Source organism: Pteropus alecto, unplaced genomic scaffold (genome assembly GCF_000325575.1).
Source record: "Pteropus alecto unplaced genomic scaffold, ASM32557v1 scaffold749, whole genome shotgun sequence".
Classification (NCBI taxonomy): Eukaryota; Metazoa; Chordata; class Mammalia; order Chiroptera; family Pteropodidae; genus Pteropus; species Pteropus alecto.
Window position 1 is genome coordinate 225,007 of NW_006443564.1, and position 21,828 is coordinate 246,834.

Here is a 21,828-nt window from a genome sequence, read left to right on the forward strand (position 1 = left end):
TATGAGTTGATAGTCAGAACCAGAGCACTAGTTAGCCTGAGGGTAATATTTCCCCACAACTAAGGCCAGACCTTTCTGTGTACTCTTATACCCCATGACCTGTGTATTACGAAGCTATCCAGTGTGGCTGATAGAAACAGGAATTATTAGCAGTCTTGTATGAATGCTAGCACTTTTACCTCTAATCCTTTTGGATAGTTCTTTCCCCTCACAGATCCTTGGTATCTTCTCTTCATGCGGCCCTCTCCTCTCTGGTACTCTGCTAACCACCTTAGACTCCCTATACTCTCTTCTAAATCTCAATTCAGGCAGTCCCCTGGGATCCCTTTGTGTTCTCCCTCTTGGCCATATGGCCTGGAAACTTGCTACGGAGTAAGCTGTGACAACTGTAGGTCTTCACTCATTTCTCATCTCTTAAGAGTCTCTGTCCTTTGTTTCTTGATGTCCATTAATTTGAAAACTTATTTCATTTATTTTGCCTGTTTTATTTTTGGCTGTTTGGGGTTGGAAAGTTAATATTCACTTGTGCATCTAAATTTATGAGTGTCTATTATATGTGGCATGGCCTGTTTAAGGTATGTGGGGATATGATGATGAACAAGACAGCTCATGCTCTCACAGCTTAATTTTATTGCAGGAATACAGATAATGTACTAATGAATGAGGTTCCTTTGAGCATTATTACATCCACATGAGGTAGCCTGGCAGATTATTGCCACTTCCATTTTACAGATGAAGAAACTGAGGTTCTCCATGGTGAAATAACTATCCCCAGGTTACATAATTGGTAAGTGGAAGAATCAGGAATGAAACCCTTATCTTCTGATGTCTAGGCCATCCATCTTTCACACTGCAGCACTGTCACCACTGCAGTGACCCAGCATAGCAGCTGTGTTACATGCACTCACAGAGAAGGCTTTCTCTGATGTTTTCTTCATTGAGGAGGTTTTCTGTGATATTATTTTTGTTCTTCTATACCTTTTTTCTTACAGTTTGATCTTATCTCCTAGATTAGATTCAGATCATTGGGGTTTCATTTTTCTATTAATGTGTATCCCTATAGGATTCTCTCTAGTAATAGCTGGTGAACGGGTAAATGAATGATACATTTGATGGCTTAGAAAGAGGATGGAGGACAATCTCAGTTAATTAAGGACTGGGTTCTGCTCTTGATGGGATGATGCAGTCTCACAAGTTTATTCACACAGCCTAATGCAGAAGACAGGTCAGTAAACTTTCATTTTGAAATGCACTCACAAGCCAAAAAATCCTTGAACAAAGACTGGCATATGTAATATTAATACATAACCTTACCCTTTTTCACGGTGCTTTTCCTGGTTACTTCTCATAACTGGCCTCCTCCCACCTGCCCCCCAACTTTTGTCTTTAGCCAAAGATGATATTTAAGGTGGTGGCTTGGGCCATTTGAAGGAGTTACTCAGTTTTCCTGAGCATCTCCTATGTATACAGGAGGTATCCATGTTATTAAATTTGTGTTTATTTTTCTCCTGTTAATCTTTCTATTATAAGGGCATCTCAGCCAAGAATCTAGAAAGATAGAGGAAAAATTATTTTGCCTTTCTCACACTGAGAACTCCCATTAACTAAAGAATCCACATTATTGGGATAAGGGCTCAAGCTTCAAGTCTCTGATTGTCAATATACGTACATCCGGAGGAGCAGCAGCAGATTCAGCCCGCAGAGATTTCATTCTAGACTTTCTTCCACTTTGAGCACGTCTATAAATAGGTAAAAAGAGAGACGGTAAGTACATCTCACTTGCCATTTAAACCAAAATTTTCTGTAAATCAGTAAGGTTCAAATTAGGAAAAATAGTTTATTTTCTTAATATATAGCATCATCAATCTTTGGAGTGTCACTTTTCCTACAGAAAAATGTCATTCTGCATCATATCTATAAAATAAACCATCTGGACCTTCATTACAATGAAGTTTGCTGCAGGTCTCAATGCCTCTTTTTGACAGTGGTGAGCAAAGTAAGCTTAAAAAAAAAAAAGCCAAGGTATATCAGTAAATGTTCTTAATTTTTAAACCAACTGCAATTGCAAAAATGTCTTCAGGCCAAATTCAATTTTGTTTCCTGTAATTAGAGAAATTCTCCGTTCTCTGGCTCATTAACAATTTATTTCTATCAAAATTAGAATTTCGATGCCCAAGGTGAGAATGCAGCTTCCTGGCACACTCCGTTCTAAATACTAGCTTACTTTTCACCAAATAAGTAGGAGATGCGAGAAAGAGAAAGCAAGAGAGACAGGAAGGAGGGAGAGAGAGAAAATATGAATGAATGAGAACATGTTTTTAATATTTAAATTACTTTTGAAGCCGTAAAAATTTCATAACTGATAAATATGAAAATGTATTTTGTGTTCAAGAGTCTTTCTTTTGCAGGACAAAGAGTGAAAAGCCCCTGAAAGGGAACAGAGTTTGCCACTCAAAAATATGCCTCTCTGGGATATTATTTTAAGCTGATAAAATATTTTTAAGAAAAGACTAGAGAAGAAACTCTGATCTTCCTCCTAATTCCCTGAAAGAATTTAAACAGAAGATCTGCTGCTCCAGGAAGGGGACTATCAGTATAGATAACTATAGTTTAACATGAACTGAAATAGACAGGGAGGAACCTAGCAAGGCTCATTTGATCAAAGTCCTCTCTGTGTCACGTTGTTAAAGATGGCCCAGCAAACATTTGTTTATCAAACATTTGCTTTTCCATCTCTATGTGAATTGCCTTCCTCTCCCTTTTAAGTCCCAAACCACAACCCCCCTTTCTCCCTAGCTCAAGATGTCAGATAAGCCTCAACTGCATGATTTGTCCTCAAGCCCCATGTTCTTATGGACCCCCGCCATGTACATACGTATTTAAATTTGGTCATTTTCTCCTGTTAATCTGTCTTATGTCATTTGAACTATTTGGCCAGCCAGAATAACTAAGATGGGAAGGGAGAAATTTTTCTCCTCCTGCACATCCCTGTTGCACTACAAAATGAGAAACTGGAGTCTGCTAACAAATATGATAAAAAGGAAGACATAAGCATAGCAACACAGTGACAAAATGGTATCTGTGAAACCCTCCCAATTCATTCAGAATATAGAAAATTAACAGAATAACTGGGTTATTCTGCATAGTTTCCAGAAGGGAATACTGATCCAATGGAGAGAAATTTTCCATTCTCTGTATATCACAGGATCCAGTCAAAAAATACATTAAACTTACATCATTTATTTATAATCGTAGACAATTAAGAAGAGTTTCAAAAGATATTTTGGATATCAAAATATACATTTAAGAAGTATTGATTTAAATAGCATAAAACAACCAGTAAATGAGTTAATTCAGTTATTTGTGTGTATGATGGTGCTATAAAATATCTTTATATGTATTTCTTACTGGTTTGACTTTCAACACCAAGTGACCGAGATATAAACAGAGTTACTTATAAGTTTGCCCCAATATCATTTAAAAATAAAATTCCTAAAAGATTATCATCTTTAATTTTTTTCAGTCTTTGACTAAATTTATAAGCCAGTTTAGTCTAAGAGAACATTTCCTTAGTAAGTGTTGATACTTCTTCAAGGTTATTCTTCACTTTCTGTTCTTTATATTATCACCTTTGCAGACCACTGTGGACAAAACCAGCAGTAACCTTAGAGAGATCTGATCATAAATTCCTAACTGGGCAGGTCATGGTGGGTAGTCATGCCCCATGCATATAACTTCTTTAGTAAGAGGTTAATCTTTGCCTTAAGCAAGCCCTGTCCATTGTTTCTGTGCATTTAGGTTAATATACCTTTGAAATGCCTTTTTCAGATCCCTTGGAAGCTTTAACCACCTTAGAGAGAGCACACAATCTTGTTAAGTATCCTGTAATCCAATCCGTGCCTTGCTTCCTCCCACCTTCATTTTATCTTCCTTATGTTCCCTCCTTAATTCCAAACACATAAAAGAAACTGCAAACTGTCATTCTCGGAAGTATTTTTCTCTGTTGAGATCTTGCTTCCAGGTGTAGCCTCTGTTTGGTTCAAAGAAACTCTAAGAAACGCATAAAATTTTCCTACAGCTTTGGATGTTTTTATGTTGACACCATATTTTCTCCTTTGGTTTCAACTAGGAGTAACTGACATCTCTAGCTCCAGACCACTCCCTGAGCTAGACTCATAGATCCAACTGCCTTTAGAACATGTAATCTGGATGTCTAACAGATACCTCAATTCAACATGGTCCAATCAACTCCTTCTCATCGTCCTCCTCTCCCTCCTCCAGTATCTCCTATCTTGGTGAAAACTGCTGCCCTCTATCCAGTCATTCAAGACTGAAACTTGCATGTCATCTTTGACTCCTCCCTCATTCAGTTCTCTTCTGTTCTAGATGAAAGTTCATTACTTTCTGTTCACCTTTTCTACCTGGTGAATTTCTCGAAGACAGTGCACATGCTTGGAATCCCTTGTATCCCCAGCGCTTCACACAATGAAGAATACTTACTAGGTTTTTCATGAATATTTGCTGAGTGAATAAAGGAATAAACAAACTGACCAGTGGATTCAATTAAAATATTTGCACATCCCTTACTCCTCCTCCTCTTGGCTTGACATCATTATTTTCAAGGATAAGCTGAGGCTTCTATCTGTTCCTTAAAAGCAATTAAATTACTCCATTTGGGCTTCTAAATAGGAAATATCTATACCTGAGATAAACAGCATGTGAATGAATGTCCAATATGGTAGCCACTAACCACGTGTAGATAAATTAAAATCAAAATTAAATAAAATTTAAAATTTAGTTCTTCAGTCATAGCAGCCACATTTCAAATGTTCAGTAGCTACATGTGGCTAGTGGCTGCTGTATTAAGAGTAGCTTAAAGAGCATTTATGTCATCATTGAAAGTTCCAGTTGGCAGTGCTGTATCAAAGGATTCAGTGAGTTGTACTGGACAAGACGCTGACAATGAAACATTGTGAGACTGCTATATTATGCTTTAAGTCCACCGGCTTGAGTATAGAGAAAGTAAAATAAAGAAAAGTTTTCGAAATTCTTCTGTAAATTTATATTTCATGCTTCTCTATAAGTCAATATAGATGGCAAATATTTAACTTAGAATGTACAAGTAACAAATAAGTACATACATCGTTAATGAAAAGCTGCAGGAGTATTTCATACCTAACTAGTCCATGCATGTAAATAATAAATTCAGGCTCAGGATATGATGTGCAACAGGTTTGCAGTTACACTCATTACTGGCCTTTTGTTAGGAACAGATACAAACAGAACTTTCTTTTTCCAAATTGCATCAGTTAACTTTCAAAAAAAAAAAAGAACATATCAAAAAACTTTTTGCTAGTTATATTTATATCGAAGGACACCTTCTAATTTTACAAAGTACCTCTGTCTCATTATGTAAAATCTCAAAATGTTATTCTTCAATTGGGCCCTTAATGTTTTTTACTCTCTCTGCATTTTAAATCTTTTCCCAAGAATTGATATTCATTGGTAAAGTACTCAGCATGGATGAATTACTTTAATGAAAGGTTATTTTTAGCTGAAAAAAAGCATCTACTTCTACTTGCTATATAAATGAAACTGTAGATATGAAAAAGATATCAAACCAATACTGTCCTTTCATATGTCAATGAAGTACAAACTAAGGTGTTTTTTGAACAGTTGTGGCAGAGAGTCAAGAAACTGATGACAGTAAAAATATAATCCTAAATACCTCTCCTTGTTTAACTCACAGCTGAGATGATCTAATGTGAAGTGATGGAAGGAAGAAAAACCAGATTTTCCTCTTGGTTATAGGTTGTGACCAAAGTTTAAGGAGCTAATTTTTAAGATTACTCTAGCTAAAGCTAGTCCATAGGTTAACAGAGGAAGCCCACTACCACCCCATTTGAAACGTAAATTCTTGGATCAAGTTGCAGGCATCCTTTCCTCCACGACTAACTGCATCTCAGCCATCTCTGACAAGTGGATTAGTTAGTACCAGCATCTCCAGAACCTACCTACCCTCAAGAGTTGCTATATTCTTATATGGTTCACTAGGGATCATACCTAAAACAGCCTCCTATTTTCCCTAGGCCACACCATTGTGTCCAGCATTACAGAGCTGAAATGGAAGGTAGACAGAATTTGGGGTGTTTAAAGTGAGATTCATAATACATATCTTGTAGAGTTCTTGTAAAGAGAAAATAATATTTGGAAAAAGTGCTCTGTAATCTGTACAGTCCAACGCGATCATCTCAAGTGCCCTCATTAACCATTCTTCTTTGACAGTTCCAATCCTCTAAGTATCTTCTCCACTTAAATATATGATTTGAGATGTATAATACTGTGATTTGCTTTTAAATGGTTCTTTTGCGATTTTAATGCCCTCTCCTGTAAAATGTCTTCCTCGAAGATGAGTTCTGCATACACTATCATTTCTCTATTCCTTCAGAGCCAAGTAACAAACTCTCCAGTGTTGAAATAAGTATTCTGGGGAACCAAGATTTGCTATTGTTATAGATCACCTAGACCAATATGCTCTGTGTTTGGGGGCGGGGGCAGGTGAGAGGAGTATTGTATGGCTACAAGGCTCAGCATACAATGCACGCTTGTAAATACCCCATTGAATGAATTTGCAAACTGATCCCTCCTGTTAATAAAAAAAAAAATCACAGGTCCCAAATGGTGTCACTCATGGTAAAATCCCATGATACAAAACCCAGATTTAATATCTGATCTAACTGCAGTTTCAATTCTCTCAGAAACATAATCATATTCAACCAGTATAGAATTTTCTGTTCAAGTACCAGAAGAGTAATCTGTCACATGAGCCCTAGTCACCCCCTACAGAAAGCAGCAGCAATCGGCATGATAAAAACACTTCCCATTCTCTTCACCCAAAGCAAAGGTATCCAAGGCCCAAAAATATTCCTTCCTTTTTTGTTAATAGCTCCCTTGCTCCAGTCTTCTTCCTATAAAAAACTTCTATTTTGTACAACCACTCCAAGCACACCCTCTGGTTGCTAAATGGGATGCTTCCCAATTAATGAATCACTTAATTAAAACCAATTAGATCTTTAAATTTACTGGGCTATATTGTTTCTTTAACATGTTAAAATGTTCCAATCTTTTATAGTCATATCACAAGCTAAGCTATGAACATCCGAAACAGAATTAACTACAAATGAGTATGAAGTATTACTAACTCTGCAATAGTTTGTACACATTACTATGCTGTCCATTCTTTACCAAAAGAATGTAAATGTGTCCCATTACTGGCTCCTGCTTAGCTTCCCTTTTGGAAAGACTTTGCTTTTTTTTTTAAGGATTGAAGAAGGCCAATTCGACAAGTCGATTTATTAACATAAAATATGCCAAAAGCCAACTTGCCAATAGACCATTTGACTGAATGGCCTACGAATCAAAAGGTTTTTAGATGAAAAAGTGATTGTGGTTCTAGAAAACATAACCTCACAAGGTGATCTGATCATAAATTGCTAACCTGCAGGTCAATGGTGGGCAGTCACACCAAAGGCATATAACTTCTTTAGTAAGAGGTTAATCTTTTCCTTAAGCCAGCTCTGTCCTTTGTTTCTGTGCATCTAGGTTAACACACCTTTGAAATGCCTCTTTTCAGAGCCCTCTGAAGCAATAGTACCCTTAAGAGAGCACAGAATCTTGTTAACTATCCTGTAATCCAATCGTCACCAGTTTTTCTCCCACCTTCATTTATCTTCCTCAGTTCCCTCCTTAATTTCAAATGTATAAAAGCTGCTGCAAACTGCCATTCTGAGAAGCATTTTCTCAATCGGTTGAGATCTTGCTTCGAGGAATATACTGTATTTGGCTCAAATAAACTTTTATAAAAATTTTCTACAGGTTTGGACATTCTTACATCAACAGGATCTGTTTGCCAAATTGGTCAAATATACCGATTTACTAAAATTCTGCTTCTGATGGTGATACAACCAGCATTGTGGCACGAGAGGAACCTCCAGTTCTCTCCCCTTGAAGTTACACATTGGACAGCTATAACTCAACAAAAAAATTTCCTGCTCAACACAAAAACACATCTGAGAGATCTATCCACTGAGACATCTGAAGGTGGGCAAATCTAAGTGAACAGGGGAGATGAGATGGGGTAGGGGAAAGGACAGAGATGGAAGCTATGGGAAGTCTGGCACTCAACACAGCCACAGAGGATGTGATAGCAGTGAAGGGTCAGCTGCAACCCCCACTGAGCAAACCAGAGGGGCAGAGATAGCAATGAGACCTGAGCAGCCGGCACATGTTGAGGCAGGGCCTAGGACAGGGACAGAGAAGTGGTTCAAAGGGTCACAGTACTCTACTGCTTGCCATCACGAGACAAAAGATTCCACAGATGTGAGAACCCACCCATCCTTTCCCCCTGTGCCCTGCCCTGCAGTAAAGTCCTCACTTGGCACATCATGAAAGGGCTGAAAAAAATTCTCCAGCCTAAGTCGTCTGCACTCATTGGGGATAAATCCACTAGGAAGAGAAGAGCCACGGATGTGCAAACTCGCTTCCCCTCACCCACCATGGCTGTGCAGCTTACTAGAGGCAGCTGAGTCAACTCAGTGTGGTTCTACCAGTGGCTTCTGGCTACAGGAAGGTGGTACTGGGAAAACACAGGTCAACCTGGGAGCACCAAAATATATAAAGCAACTACTAACAGAACTAAAGGGAGAAACTGAAAAATACAATTATAGTAGAGGGCTTAAATACCACATTTACAGCAATGGGCAGATCACCCAAACAATAAAGAAAATCAATAAAGAAATGTCAGCCTTAAATGACACATTAGACCAACGGGACATAATCGAAATTTATAGTTTTCATCCCAGAATACTAGAACATACATTCTCTATTGCACATGGAACATTCTCAAGGACAGACCATATGTTGGGGTACAAAAATAGCCTTGACAAATTTAAGAAGATTGAAATCGTACCAAGTATATTCTCTGACCACAATGCTTGGAAATTGGAAATTGACTGCAAAAATAAATCAGGAAAAACCATAAATATGTGAAGATTCAAAAATTCAAAACACACTACTAAATTAGACTGTGTTAAAAAAAGAAATGAGATCAAAAGATACATAGAGACAAATGAGACTGACAATATGGCATACCAAAATTTGGGGGATGCAGCAAAACGGTTAATATGCGGCAAGTTTATAACATTACGGGTCTACCTTAAGAAACAAGAAAAATCTCAAACTAAGGAGAGGAAGCATCTGAAAGGGTTCAGGGGAAAGGGCTTGCAGAAATGACCAACTGAGCCAGTAAAGTCCATTCTAACTGCCCTCTCTCCCCCACCTCAAGGACTCTCCAGCTCACATCTGTTGATTCATAGTTTGCTATCCAACTAATGTTCTTATCTCTGTACCTGTGTAGGAATAACAAAACTGTGTAAAACTGCTTGTTATGTTACAATTAGAGCTTAGCCTTTGGATAGGAATCCACTGAGAAGGTACTAGCATCAATAAGTGCTACTTTCTGCTTATAGCCTCAGTGTCTCCTCTCTCTGAGAACCCTATTAACAGTGTTGATAACGCCAAGGTCGCGGCTTCTACAAGGCAAAATGACTTGTAAATAGATAAGACCAATGGTCTGGAAATTCCTCCTTCCTTGCAGCCCCGCACCCGAAGCTCCCCCTCCCATCCTAAGTCATGAAGCACATGTGAAATCTCAGACAAAGGATTCGTGTGCCCCTTGCATGGACACTGCAGAGGTATAGAAGCTGTAAGAAATCTAACCAAGATAAGATCGTGCTTTGGGTCTGTTGAATGCCCCACGCTCTCTGCCGGTATTAAATTCTCTTCCCTCTAACAAAGTCGGTTGAGTGTCCAAATTCCTCCATCGGGTGTCACTTCCTGCAACAAAACAACCTAACATTTTTTGTTAAAAAACTAGAAAACAAAAAACAAAGCCTTAAATCAGTAGAAGGAAGGAAATAATAAAACTTAGAGAAGAATTAAATGAAATAAAGAACAAAAAGACAATAGAAAAGAAATGAATGCAATAAAAAGCTGGCTCTTTGAAAAGATTAATAAATAATGTCCTTGCTTCAGCAGCACATATAGTGAAAAAATTAATAAAAAAAAAATGACAAATCTATGGCTAGACTCATTAAGGAAAAAAGAGAAAAATCATCAAATTTGCGTGGAACTATAAAAGAATCCGAATAGCCAAAGCAACCCTGAGGAAAAAAACAAAAAACAAAAAACAAAAACAAGCTTGAGTTATCACAATCCCTGACTTCAAATTATACAACAAAGCTACAACAATCAAGTCATTATGGTACTGGCAGAAAAACAGACACACAGACCAACAGAGAATAACTGAGAACCCAGAAATAATAGAAACCCTCTTCAAATAAATGGTGCTGGGAAAATTGGAACGCCACATGCAAAAGAATGAAACTAGAGTGCTATTTGACACCTTACACTAAAATTAATTAAAAATGGCTCAAAGACCAAAATATAAGACCTGAAACAATAAAATACATAGACGAAAACGTAAACTTTTGGACCTTGGTATCAGAGAGGATTTTATGAATTTGACTACAAAGGCAAGGGAAGTAAAAGCAAAAATAAATGAATGGGACTATATCAAACTAAAAGTCTCCTGCACAGCAAAATAAATCACTGACAAAACAAAAAGTCAACCAACTGAATGGGAGAAGATATTTGCAAATAATACTTTCTATAAGGGGCTAACATCTAAAATATATAAAGAACTCATACAACTCAACAACAACAACAACAACTAAAATAAAGAATCCTATTAAAAAAATAGGCAGAGGACCTGAACACTTTTCCCAAGAAGACATACAAATGGCCAACAGACATATGAAAACATGCTCAACATCGCTAGTTGTTAGGGAAATGTACATCAAACCACAATGAGATACCATCTCACACCTGTTAGAATAGCTATAATCAACAGGACAAGTAATAACAGATGTTGGAGAGGATGCAGAGAAAAAGCAACCCTCATACACTGCTGGTGGGACTGTAAACTGGCACAGCCACTATGGAAAACAGTATGGAGGTTCCTCAAAAAACTAAGAATAGAATTCCCATATGACCCAGAAATCCCTCTTCTGGGTACCTACTTGGAAAATTTGAAAACATTTGTTTGTCAGGATATTTGCACCCCGATGTTCCTTGCAGCATTACTCACAGTGACCAAGACATGGAAACAACTGATGTGTCCGACGATAGATGACTAGATAAAGAAGCTGTGGTACATATATAATAATGGAATACTACTCGGGCAGGATGAAATACTGCCATTGTGACAACATAGATGGATCTTGAGATTACCATGCTAAGTGAAATAAATCAGATGGAAAATGACAAGAACCATACAATTTCACTCATATGTGGGATATAAAACAAAGCAACAAACAAAACAAACTCATAGACACAGAGAAGAGAAGGGTTACCAAAGGGAAGGGGCGTGGGGGGAGGACGAAGAGGGTAAAGGGAGTCAAATGTATGGTGACAAAAGGAGACTAGAATTTGGGTGGTGAGCACACAATGCAATATACAGATGATGTATTATAGAACTGTACACTTGAAACTTATCTGTTATTAACCAATGTCACCTCAATAAACAATTTAAAAAGAAATCATAAAAAAAAACTTATTTCTTTAATCTATTTAAAAATTCAAAGTACAGGATCACCAGTCGAGATGGTGTAGGTAGACACTGTGCTCGCCACCCCTCATTAAATAAAAATTACAACAAAACTACAGAAGCAGCATCACTGGGAGTCACCTGAGGTCTGGCGAAACAGAAGTCCTACAACTGGGGACACAGAGAAGAGGCCACCTCAAGAGAAGAAGCAGTAAAAACACGGAACGGCCAGGCCCCACAATTGTGTGTGGCGGTAGAGAATTGGGGGGTTATCTTGGCTGCAGAGGTCCCACCGGAGGAGTGAGGGGTCCTGGCTCCACACTGGGCTCCCTAGTCCAAGGTCCCAGTGCCAGGAAGAGAAGTCCCACAATCTTTGGCTGTGAAAACCAGCGGAGACCGTGGCTGAGTGAGGGGAGGGCTGTGGGAATCGCAGACTCTCTTCTTAAAGGGCCCATGTGTGGACTCACCGCTGAGGGACTCACTTGCTCTGAGCTCCAGCACTGGGGCAGCTGCTCGAGGAGCACCAGGGACACACGTGGAGGATCTGAGTTGTCTGGCTTCAGTGCGAGGGCTGGAGGGGCAGCTTGCTCTCGGACAGAAATGCTGGCAGAAGCCATTGTTCCTTGCTTGAGCCCTCCCCTCACCCAGAGTGCTGACGCAGGTGCCGCCATATCTGAGTCACCATCAACCTGGCTAACACAGGTTAATCCACTCAGGTGATTCCCTGACACTCCTCCTCTCCCAACTTGCAGGCCCACAAGAGCTGCCTCCAGTGTTTTGTTTTTGTTTTTGTTTTTTTTCATACAAATGGCTTATGCTGCAGACTTTCCTAAAATCCCTCAAAGGCTCACAAAACTCCAAGAAGCGGCATCTGGCCTTCGTGTGCCCCTTACCTCCTACTGAGCAGCCCCAAGTCCCGTACTCATGGCAGCCGGCCTCAGGTCCTGGCTTGGTCTCAGGTGGCAGCAATCTGCAGATTGCTCAGTGACTCACAGGTGGAAGTGCACAGGCTGCAGCTGAACTTAGCCTGCAGCTGGGCCCTTCCCAGGAGGTCCTTGGGCCAGCATGCCCAGTGGCCTGCTTCAACCAGAGCCAGAGCACCACCGAGGGCTGCATCTAAGAGCACCTGAAAGTCATGCTGGACGGGCACCAGAGCCCTGGCTCCATACAGTCGGCCCCTCACCATCCAATCCTCACAACCAATCAGCCCAAGGGTCCATACCTCCCATCGATGTGCAAATAGCAACCAAGGCTCAACTATAACAGGGGGGTACACATAACCCACACAAGGAACACACCTTGAGCACCTGGCTCAGGTGACCAAGGAAGACTGAACCACTGGCCCCACAGGACACCTACTACACAAAGAAATTTAGAAGCCTTACCTAATACATAGAAAAAAACCCACAGGGGTGCAGCCAAAATGAGGAGATAAAGACAAACATATTCCACATGAAAGAACAGAACAAAGCTTCAGAAAAAGAACTAAACAAAGTGGAGACAAGCAGTGTACCATGTGCAGAGTTCAAAACATTAGTTATAAGGATGCTCAGTGAATTTAAGGGAGAGTAGATGAACTCGGTGAGAACTTTAACAAAGAGATCAAAAACACAAAAATGGAAATAGAAATTATAAAAGGGAACCAGTCAGAAATGAATAATACAATAAATACAATAAAAGATATAGGGTGGCTGAATGGAGAAGAAAACAAGATCTTTACATATGCTGCCTACAAGAAACTCACTTCAGATCAAGAGACACAGACTCAACTAAAAGGACAGAAAAAGATATTTCATAAAAATGGAAACGAAAAAAAATCTGGGGTAACAATACTTATTTCAGACAAAATAGACTTTAAAACAGAGGCTATAACAAGAGACAAGGAAGGATGCAGTCACCCCACTTTTGGGTATTTATCCGATGAAACCCAAAATACTACTTTGAAGGGACATGTGAATCCATACTTTCATTGCAGCATTATTTACATTAGCCAAGATATGGAGGCAACCTGGTTGTCCATTAATGGTGGAATAGATAAAGAAGAGATGGTACACATATCCAACGGAATGTTACTCAGCCATAAAAAGAAAGAAGGGAAGAAAGGAAGAAAAAAAACAAAGAAATTTTGCCATTTGCAACAATCTGGATGGACCTAGAGGGTATTATGCTGAGTAGAGTAAGTCAGAGAAAGCCAAATACCATATGATTTCACTTACATGTGAAATCTGAAGAACAAAATAAACAAAACAGAAACAAACTGTTGGGGATGTGGGTGATAAAGGGGAAGGGATTAAGAAGTACGAATTAGTAGTTACAAAATAGTAACGTAGATATAACATATAGAATAGAACAGCAATCTCCAAGCTTTCTGGCACCAGGGACCAGTGCTCCTATGAGAATCTAATGCCTGATGATCTGAGGTGGAGCTGAGGAGGTGAGGCTGGCGCTGGGGAGCGGCTGCAAATACACACGAAGCTTTGCTCGCTCGCCAGCCGCTCACCTCCTACTGTGAGGCCTGGTTCCTAACAGGTACCGGTCCGTGGCCCAGGGGTTGAGGATCCCTGGCATAGAGAATATAGTTAGTAATATTGCAATAACTATGTACCGTATCAGATGGGTACTAGATTTATCGGGGTGATCATTTCATAAGTTATATAAATGTCTAATGACTATGTCGTACACCTGAAACTAATATAATATTGCATGCCAACTATAATCAAAAAACAAAAATATTTTTTAAAAATTTAAAGTACACTAGATTGACAGAGTTTAAGGTCGTAGTAGAAAGAAAGAATTTCAGGGTTCTAGTACTTTATGGCACCAACTTGGCTCCTGATCTTCTCTCACAAGCTCCAGGTTCCCTCTCCACCCAAAATCAGGCTGTGCTAGATGATGGCGCTCTCTATTTCTTTTCTCTAGTACAAATTCTCCTCTCCTATCCCTGCTCCATCCATCTGCAGCAGTAGGGAACTGGAGTACAGCACATGCAATCTTTCTTAAAATGCTAACAGGAAAACTAGCCAACCAAAATATTCTAAGCATCTTCAAAGACTGTTAAAACCTTTCAATCTACTATAAATCACTAAGCTTTATCAGTTAAAAGATACAAGTTTTGATAAAACTGGTAAACATGGTATATTAATCTGTGGTGACAACATTAGAAAAAATTGCTAGATCACTGAAAAATAAAAAATAAATTCTAAAAGAATATTAGAATAACCTAAAAAAAATTCCTTAAAATGCTGATAGCAAAAATACATTCATTGACTATATTCAAGGATTAGTCCTTGCATATAATTTAGAATAATTTAGTCATATGAAAAAACACAAATTATTTGACTATATAAGGGGTCCAAACTATAGCCTGTGAGTCAAAATTGGCAGCAGGCTGTTTCTGTATGAGGTAAGAATGGTTTTTAGTTTTTTAAAAGGTTGTCAAACAAACAATGTTATAAAGACCTTATGTAGTCTGTAATGTCTAAAGTATTTACTTATGTGGTCCCTTTCAGACATGTTTTTTGATAAATCAATACATTTGGGTAAAGGCTGTAAATTTACCGATCGTTCAATGGATTGGTTTTGCATGAATTGATTCTTGGGAAATTGGCCACTGGACAAATTGATCATTTGAGAAAGCTTTTCAAGAAAAAAAAATTTTTAAAAATATGGAACGCTTCATGAATTTGCACGTCATCCTTGAGCAGAGGCCATGCTAATCCTCTCTGTATTGTTCCAATTTTACTATATGTGCTGCCAAAGTGAAGACCCCTCCAATTTCTTAACGTCTCCTGAAACTGATCATGACTCCTCTCAAATGAAAGAAAGACTATGAATAAATAGACATCAAAATTTGAAAAAACACAAGCAGGTCAAAGACTTGTTTTCCCCTACTGACTAGAGAAGTCAATGGAAAACAGAATCCCACAGAGATGCCCAGTCTATTTGCACTTGGGAAGGATCTTGATGGACATGAAGTGGTTTGAGATTATAGTTTCTTGCTAACAAAGGGACAACGACCCTCATCTTTTTAAAACATTAGCATATGAATATGGAAACACTTTCTGAGTGACTGCTTCCAGAAATATTTTTTGGTTTAAATGATAATTTTCAGTCTCAAAAACTTTTCCTTTCTTTTCTTTTTTTCTTTCTTTGTTTCTTTTTTTTTTTTAAGGAAGGGTCGAAGTATATTTCATTCAGATATTCTGAATGGAAGGAGTGTGCTATTTGAATCTACCCGTCTTCTCCAGTAGAGTAATTTATACCATCGTCTATCCTATATTGAATGAAGGCCCTGGCAGTTTTTAGGTGCAAGTTTCAGCATAAAGAGTATGCGTTTTCTGAACCCACTGCTCCAGGGTCAAAAAGGATATAGCAGGGACAAGTTTGGGGTCTGTGCGTGTGTGTGTGTACATGTGCGTGTGTGTGCATGTGTGTAAGTGCGCACATGCACAAAGGTTGGGAGACAGGCAGAAAGTGAATTAAGATGGCTTGGGAAATACTTGGCTCTTCGCACTCCTCACTGCTCCCCGGATGAAGTGCAATGAGGATCAGTGCCAATGAGAAGATGACTTAAGGACTGCAAACCAAATGAGCCAATGACATCTTCCCTTTTTCCTGTTCAAACCATAGGAATAGATTCTTGTAGCTCTAAAATCATATTCTTTGCATGGGCTGAGATATATTTAAAATATAACTGATATATCTAAAGGCAATATATCTAAGCAGGTATATAATTGAACCTATATCATACAGAATAGTTCAGATGATTTCAGAATTAGCATGTGAAAATTTAAAACAAAATGTCAATCTTCAACTATTTAAAATGTGAGATCCCTTCAAAAATTACCTGGTAGGTAATTACTTTTATCACATAGCTAAGAAAACTCAATCTCTATCTTAGTTATGTGTTAACAAACTTGCTCTCAACCCCTACCAATACACAACTAAAAAGGATCAAAACTCACGTGGCTCCAGCCCTCATACATTTTGGTGTTTTACAGAGCATGGAGTCCAAATGGGAAAATCTCCACCAAAGGCTTACTCCATTCATTTCATAGAAAACACTCCTCTCTAAAGGGCCAGTTTGAACTTCTCCGATGTACTTTTCTGGTTACACTAGTTTTCCACAAACACATTAAAAGAGGAAAAACATCTAATGGCACTCAGTGCTATTTCCTCACCAGAATGGAAAAACAAGAAATGCATAATATTCATAAACACTAAGAAAGTCTGTACAAATCATCAATATGGCAAAAATCGTACTCTGATGTCCCCTGTACCTCGAAGGGCAAGTAACCTATGATAAGCAGTGCCCTGATCTCAAAGAATGAAAACAAAGCAGACAAACACCAAGTAAATAAAAATCCTATTGCTATGAAAATATAGTAGGTCATCAATAACGAAAAACATTTTTCTTCAAGGTTTTATAATCTCGAAAAGCATATTGCTATTATTGGCCTCTTCTGAACAATGCAGAAATATTAAGCAAACAAAAAAAATCACCTTTAGAATCTGATTAGTGTTCTGTGGTCTGCCTCTTTTTCAAAAGTACAGAAGGCGACATATAGTTTTGGTTGGTGAGTCACTGGAACATGCCTCGATTCTAGCCTGGATGCCAGCTGCTAACACTAAAGACATTCATAGGCAGAATGAATGTCAAGGTTCCACAGTTCCCCATCATATATTTGTGTAAAATTCATTCCAGGAGAAATTCATAAATCAGACAAGAAACTATACTAAGACCAGCAGTGTGTGGTAAGATATAAAGAGAGTTCACTCTGTTCCCACTAATAAGCCTTTTAAGCCAAGCCTTCCAACGGAAAACAAGGTGTCCTTTGGGGATGCATCTCCTGCTCCAAGAGACAGTCTCTGAAGGACTACACGGACAACTCAGATGTGTTTTGATAATTTATCTGGTACCATATGTACTTACATACTTCATTATTTTCATATTTAGCTTTATTATCAAATAGTTCTTCCAGCTTGAAACGATCTGAAAACTTTTTTATGAATTAAAGGTCATCGTGGTTGAGTCAAATTGATTCTCTTGCCATAGCGCTTCAAAGGAAAGAAATGTACACAACATTTTTACACCGCAAAACAGAGGAGGACCAGCTTCTTTTTAATGCAGCCAGTGGTTTCAGAGGGCTTGGCATGGGTACATATGTTCATGGTAAGGTTTTGCCAGACAGCCCATGTTTGATTTGGCACCTCCATCTCCCTCCTTTTAATCTACTCTCTCAATCATTTCTTAAAGGGAACATTCTATGTGTTTCTTCTGCAACTTTTATAGGACTAGATGGGGAAATAAAGCAACAGAAATCAATCAAGTCCCAGCTTATGTTAAAAGAAAAAAACTTTTCATAGTTTTTTGCTGCATCCTCAGTGTTGGCTGTATAAATATAAGATGACACTAAATTTGGCCTTATTTTCCTTTTTCATTTGGCAAATCAGCCTCCTTAGTTTCTAGTGGCAAGATGGACACTGGCTAATCCCACGCCTGTATCCTAGAAATCAGAAAGTGAGTTAATTGAATAAGATGAGCTACTCTGTCCTGACGAAGACACAAGCTGGATGTAATTTAGATACATCCCTCTTGGACCTTTGGATTCTCTAGAAGAGCTAAGTCCAACCCTGTGATCTCAAAGCTAAGTGGAGAGTGTCAATAGGAAAGTAGCAAGCAGGGACAGGGGAGCTCTTCCAACCCAGGCTCAGGAAGGACTTCTGGGAGGAGGCGGAATGAACTGGTTTCTGAATGGTGAGCAGGAATTGAGCATACAAAATATAGAGGGCCAGGACATTTTAGTCAGTGCAGAAATAGAAACAAAGGTACAGTAAAAGGGCTTAGACGCCATTTACATGGAATAGTGACTTCATTATGGTTTCTTGTTCACTTGTCCACCTCTGCACTCGGCAGGAAGTTTGATGAGGGCAGGCACACTGCTGGATATCGAGAGCACAGCCTCGTGGACTTTACAGTTTCATGGGGAACCCAGACAATGAACAAATAGCCCAAAGATAGCTATCCATTTACAAATTGCAAAAAGCATTATGAAGGAAAAGGGCAGGGTATCATAGAAAGAGAACCAAAAGGGAGAATGGTGAGCCAACCATGTGACAACACTAATGGAAGTTTTCAGATTGAGGACATAAGCATGTGCGACGGCTCTGTGTTGGAAGACAGCTTTGAGAATTCACAGAAGAAAAAAGGCCAGTGTGATTGGAATATGATAGATAAACAGAGAGTGAGGCACAAAGTGAGGTTTGAGAATAAGTAGGCATGAGAACATGTGTGCTTTACAGAGCATACAAAAAGATTTTGGATTTTATTCTAGGAACAAGGGGAAGCCACTGAAAGCTTCTGAACAAGAGAGACGAGATCTGTTTCAACAAATGGTTCTGGAACAATCGACATACATATGCCAAAAAACATGAACTTCAACCTAAACTTCACATTTTATAAAAAATATTAACTGAAAATGGATCACAGATACAAATGTAAACCTAGAACTATAAAAATTATAGGAAAAAAAAGGAGAAAACTGATATAACCTTCAGTTTGGCAATGAATTCTTAGACATGGCACCAAAAGCAAAATACATCAAAAAATGATAAAATTACCCTCCTTCACAATTAAATACTTTTGTTCTGCAAAAGACACTATTAAGAGAATGCAAAAAGAAGCTACAGACTGGAGAAAGTTCTCTGACAAAGGACTTGTATCCAGAATATACAGAGAATTCTGAAAACTCAATAATAAGAAAACAAACAACATAATTTAAAAAGTAGGCAAAATGTTTAAATATTCAAATGATGAAAAGATGTTTGACATTTTTAGTTATTAGGGGAATGCAAACTGCAACCATAATTCATTACTCTAATGAAACAAAATGAAAACTTATGTCCACCAAAAACTTGTACGCAGATGTTTATAAAGCAACTTTATTAATAATTGCCAAAACCCAACAATAACCCTGATGTCCCTCAACAGGTGAATGAATAAAGTGTGGTATATACATACAATGAAATGCGACTCAGCAATAAAAAGTACTGATGCATACAACAACTCGAATGAATCTCAAAGGAATCATGCTGAGGGAAAGAAGCTAATCTCTAAAGATTATATACTGCATGACTCTAATTATAGACATTCTCTAAAACACAACTATAGAGATGCATGATCAATCAGTGGTGGACAGTGGTGGGGCGATTCTAAAGGGACAGCACAAGGAAGTTTTTTGTGAGTTGATTAAACTGTTCTTTATTGTGACTACGGTCATGGTTACACAAATTTATGCATGTGTTAAAAACCACAAAACTGTACACCAAGAGAAAACAAATTAATTTTGCTGTATAAGTTAACAAGTAAATTGCTTAATAATTTAAAAATGGAAGATATTTGTCCACAAAAGACTTGTAAAGCAATGTTCATTGCAGCTTTATTTGTAGTAACCCAAAACTAGCAATAAATGTCCACTAAAAGGAAAATGCCTAACAAATTGTGGTATGTTCATGGAATGGAATACTTCTCGGCAACAAAAAAGAATGAACTACTGATACTATGACGTGATGAATCTCAGAGACATCACACTGAGTTTAAGAGGGCAGACTCAAGAGACTATATGTTATATAGTTCCATTTTTATGAAGTTATAGTAAAGGAAAATTTAATCTATAGTGAAAAAACATCAGAACAGAGGTTGCCTCTAGGTGAGGGATAAGAGGGAAGGGGCACAAAATGCTTTCTAGTGTGTTGAAAATATTATATGTCTTGATAGGAAGGTGGGTTGCACGGGTTTAGGCATTTATCAAAACTCATGGAATGATCCCCTTAAGATCTATGCATTTCGTTATATGCAAATTTTCCCTTAAAATGTGAACAAAATGTACTCAGTTGAGGAGGTTTGCTTTTCACCATGACCTTGACTTGGCAACCTTAAAACTACTTTCTGTGCATTCTAAAGATGAACAAATGAGTAAATATATTGAGGATAATGAGGCTAGGCCTCTCTGACCATAGAAGAGTGCTGCAAAAGTATAAATGGGAAGACTAGAATGAGCCCTGCAGTGTTGGTTTAGAGTAGGAAGTATGAATATGAACCATGGTTTGTAATATTTTATACGAACACACACAAAAGTACACACACATATAGATGGGTAGATATGCAAATAAATATATAGATCTTTATGCCTATGTATACGTGTGTATTCGTTTCCTAGTTATGAAAGTACCTAGAAGCAATAACAAAGCAGTGACAATGAGCATAAGTAGTGCCCAGGTATTGGTTTCTAAATATCTCCACTTAAAGAAGCCAGGCTTAGAGAACCAGCTAATTTCATGGCTGAGGCAGAGAGAGTACGAAACGAACCTGAAACAATATATAGTGCCAGAAAGTAAGGAACGCTCCAAGAATGGTGAGAAGCATCGAAAAGACACAAGAGCCAAATGGAAGGGGCTGCTCGATTCTGGGACAATCTGAGCATTGAAATAAACAGTAATAGCAAAATACAATCCAATGAATTAACAAATCAATAAATAAATACTAAATGAGGAAATGCAGACCACAGAGGCAGAGGAGAGGAGAGAAAATAGAAGGAAGAAAAGGAAGAAGGGGGATGGAGAGGAAAGACAGAGAGAATAATGATAAAGCAAATGGCGGAAATGCAAACAGTTTTAAGTATGGGCAAAGGAGAATACAAATGGTAGTTCCTGCCAAAATTCAAATAAGAAGTTAAAAATTAAAAAAAAAAATTAATAGAGCTAAAACAAAAGAATATCCTGGGATAAAAATGGGTAAAGGAAAAAAAAAATGGGTGAAGCAAAAAGCATTACGTCAAAAGAGCTAAGCCCTGTCCAACTTCTTCGGAGACCTAATACACAGCCTGGCATCTTCATTACCGGATGACAAATGAAAACCATGAGAAAAAAATATTCCAGTGTTAATTGTCTCAGTAGAAAAAGCAGCTGCTAGCATATTTATCCAAAACTACTTTTCATAAATAGGCTAATACTCAGATAATTCATCCCAGGTTTTTCCAAACTTTGATATTTATTAGACTTCTTTTCATCAGTCTCTACATGAGACTTAATGAAGCTTCTCCAAGATCACACAACCTATAAATGGCCAAACAGAAATAAAATCCAAATATAGTAGTTTAAAATAT

General features: G+C 38.2%; 1 protein-coding gene and 1 non-coding gene across 2 annotated transcripts in view; both read right to left on the reverse strand.

The window, feature by feature from the left end:
• The window catches only part of PASD1 (PAS domain containing repressor 1), a gene marked incomplete at its 5' end in the record, with an annotated part of 65,332 nt that overhangs the window by 13,253 nt on the left and 30,251 nt on the right, over positions 1-21,828 (reverse strand). Inside the window, 1 exon segment of the mRNA XM_025041238.1 lies at positions 1,670-1,739. Coding sequence (XP_024897006.1) covers positions 1,670-1,739 — 70 coding nt within the window.
• On the reverse strand, positions 15,325-15,431 carry LOC112472831. Its single transcript, XR_003043779.1, has one exon. It is a non-coding gene; the product is annotated as a U6 spliceosomal RNA (small nuclear RNA).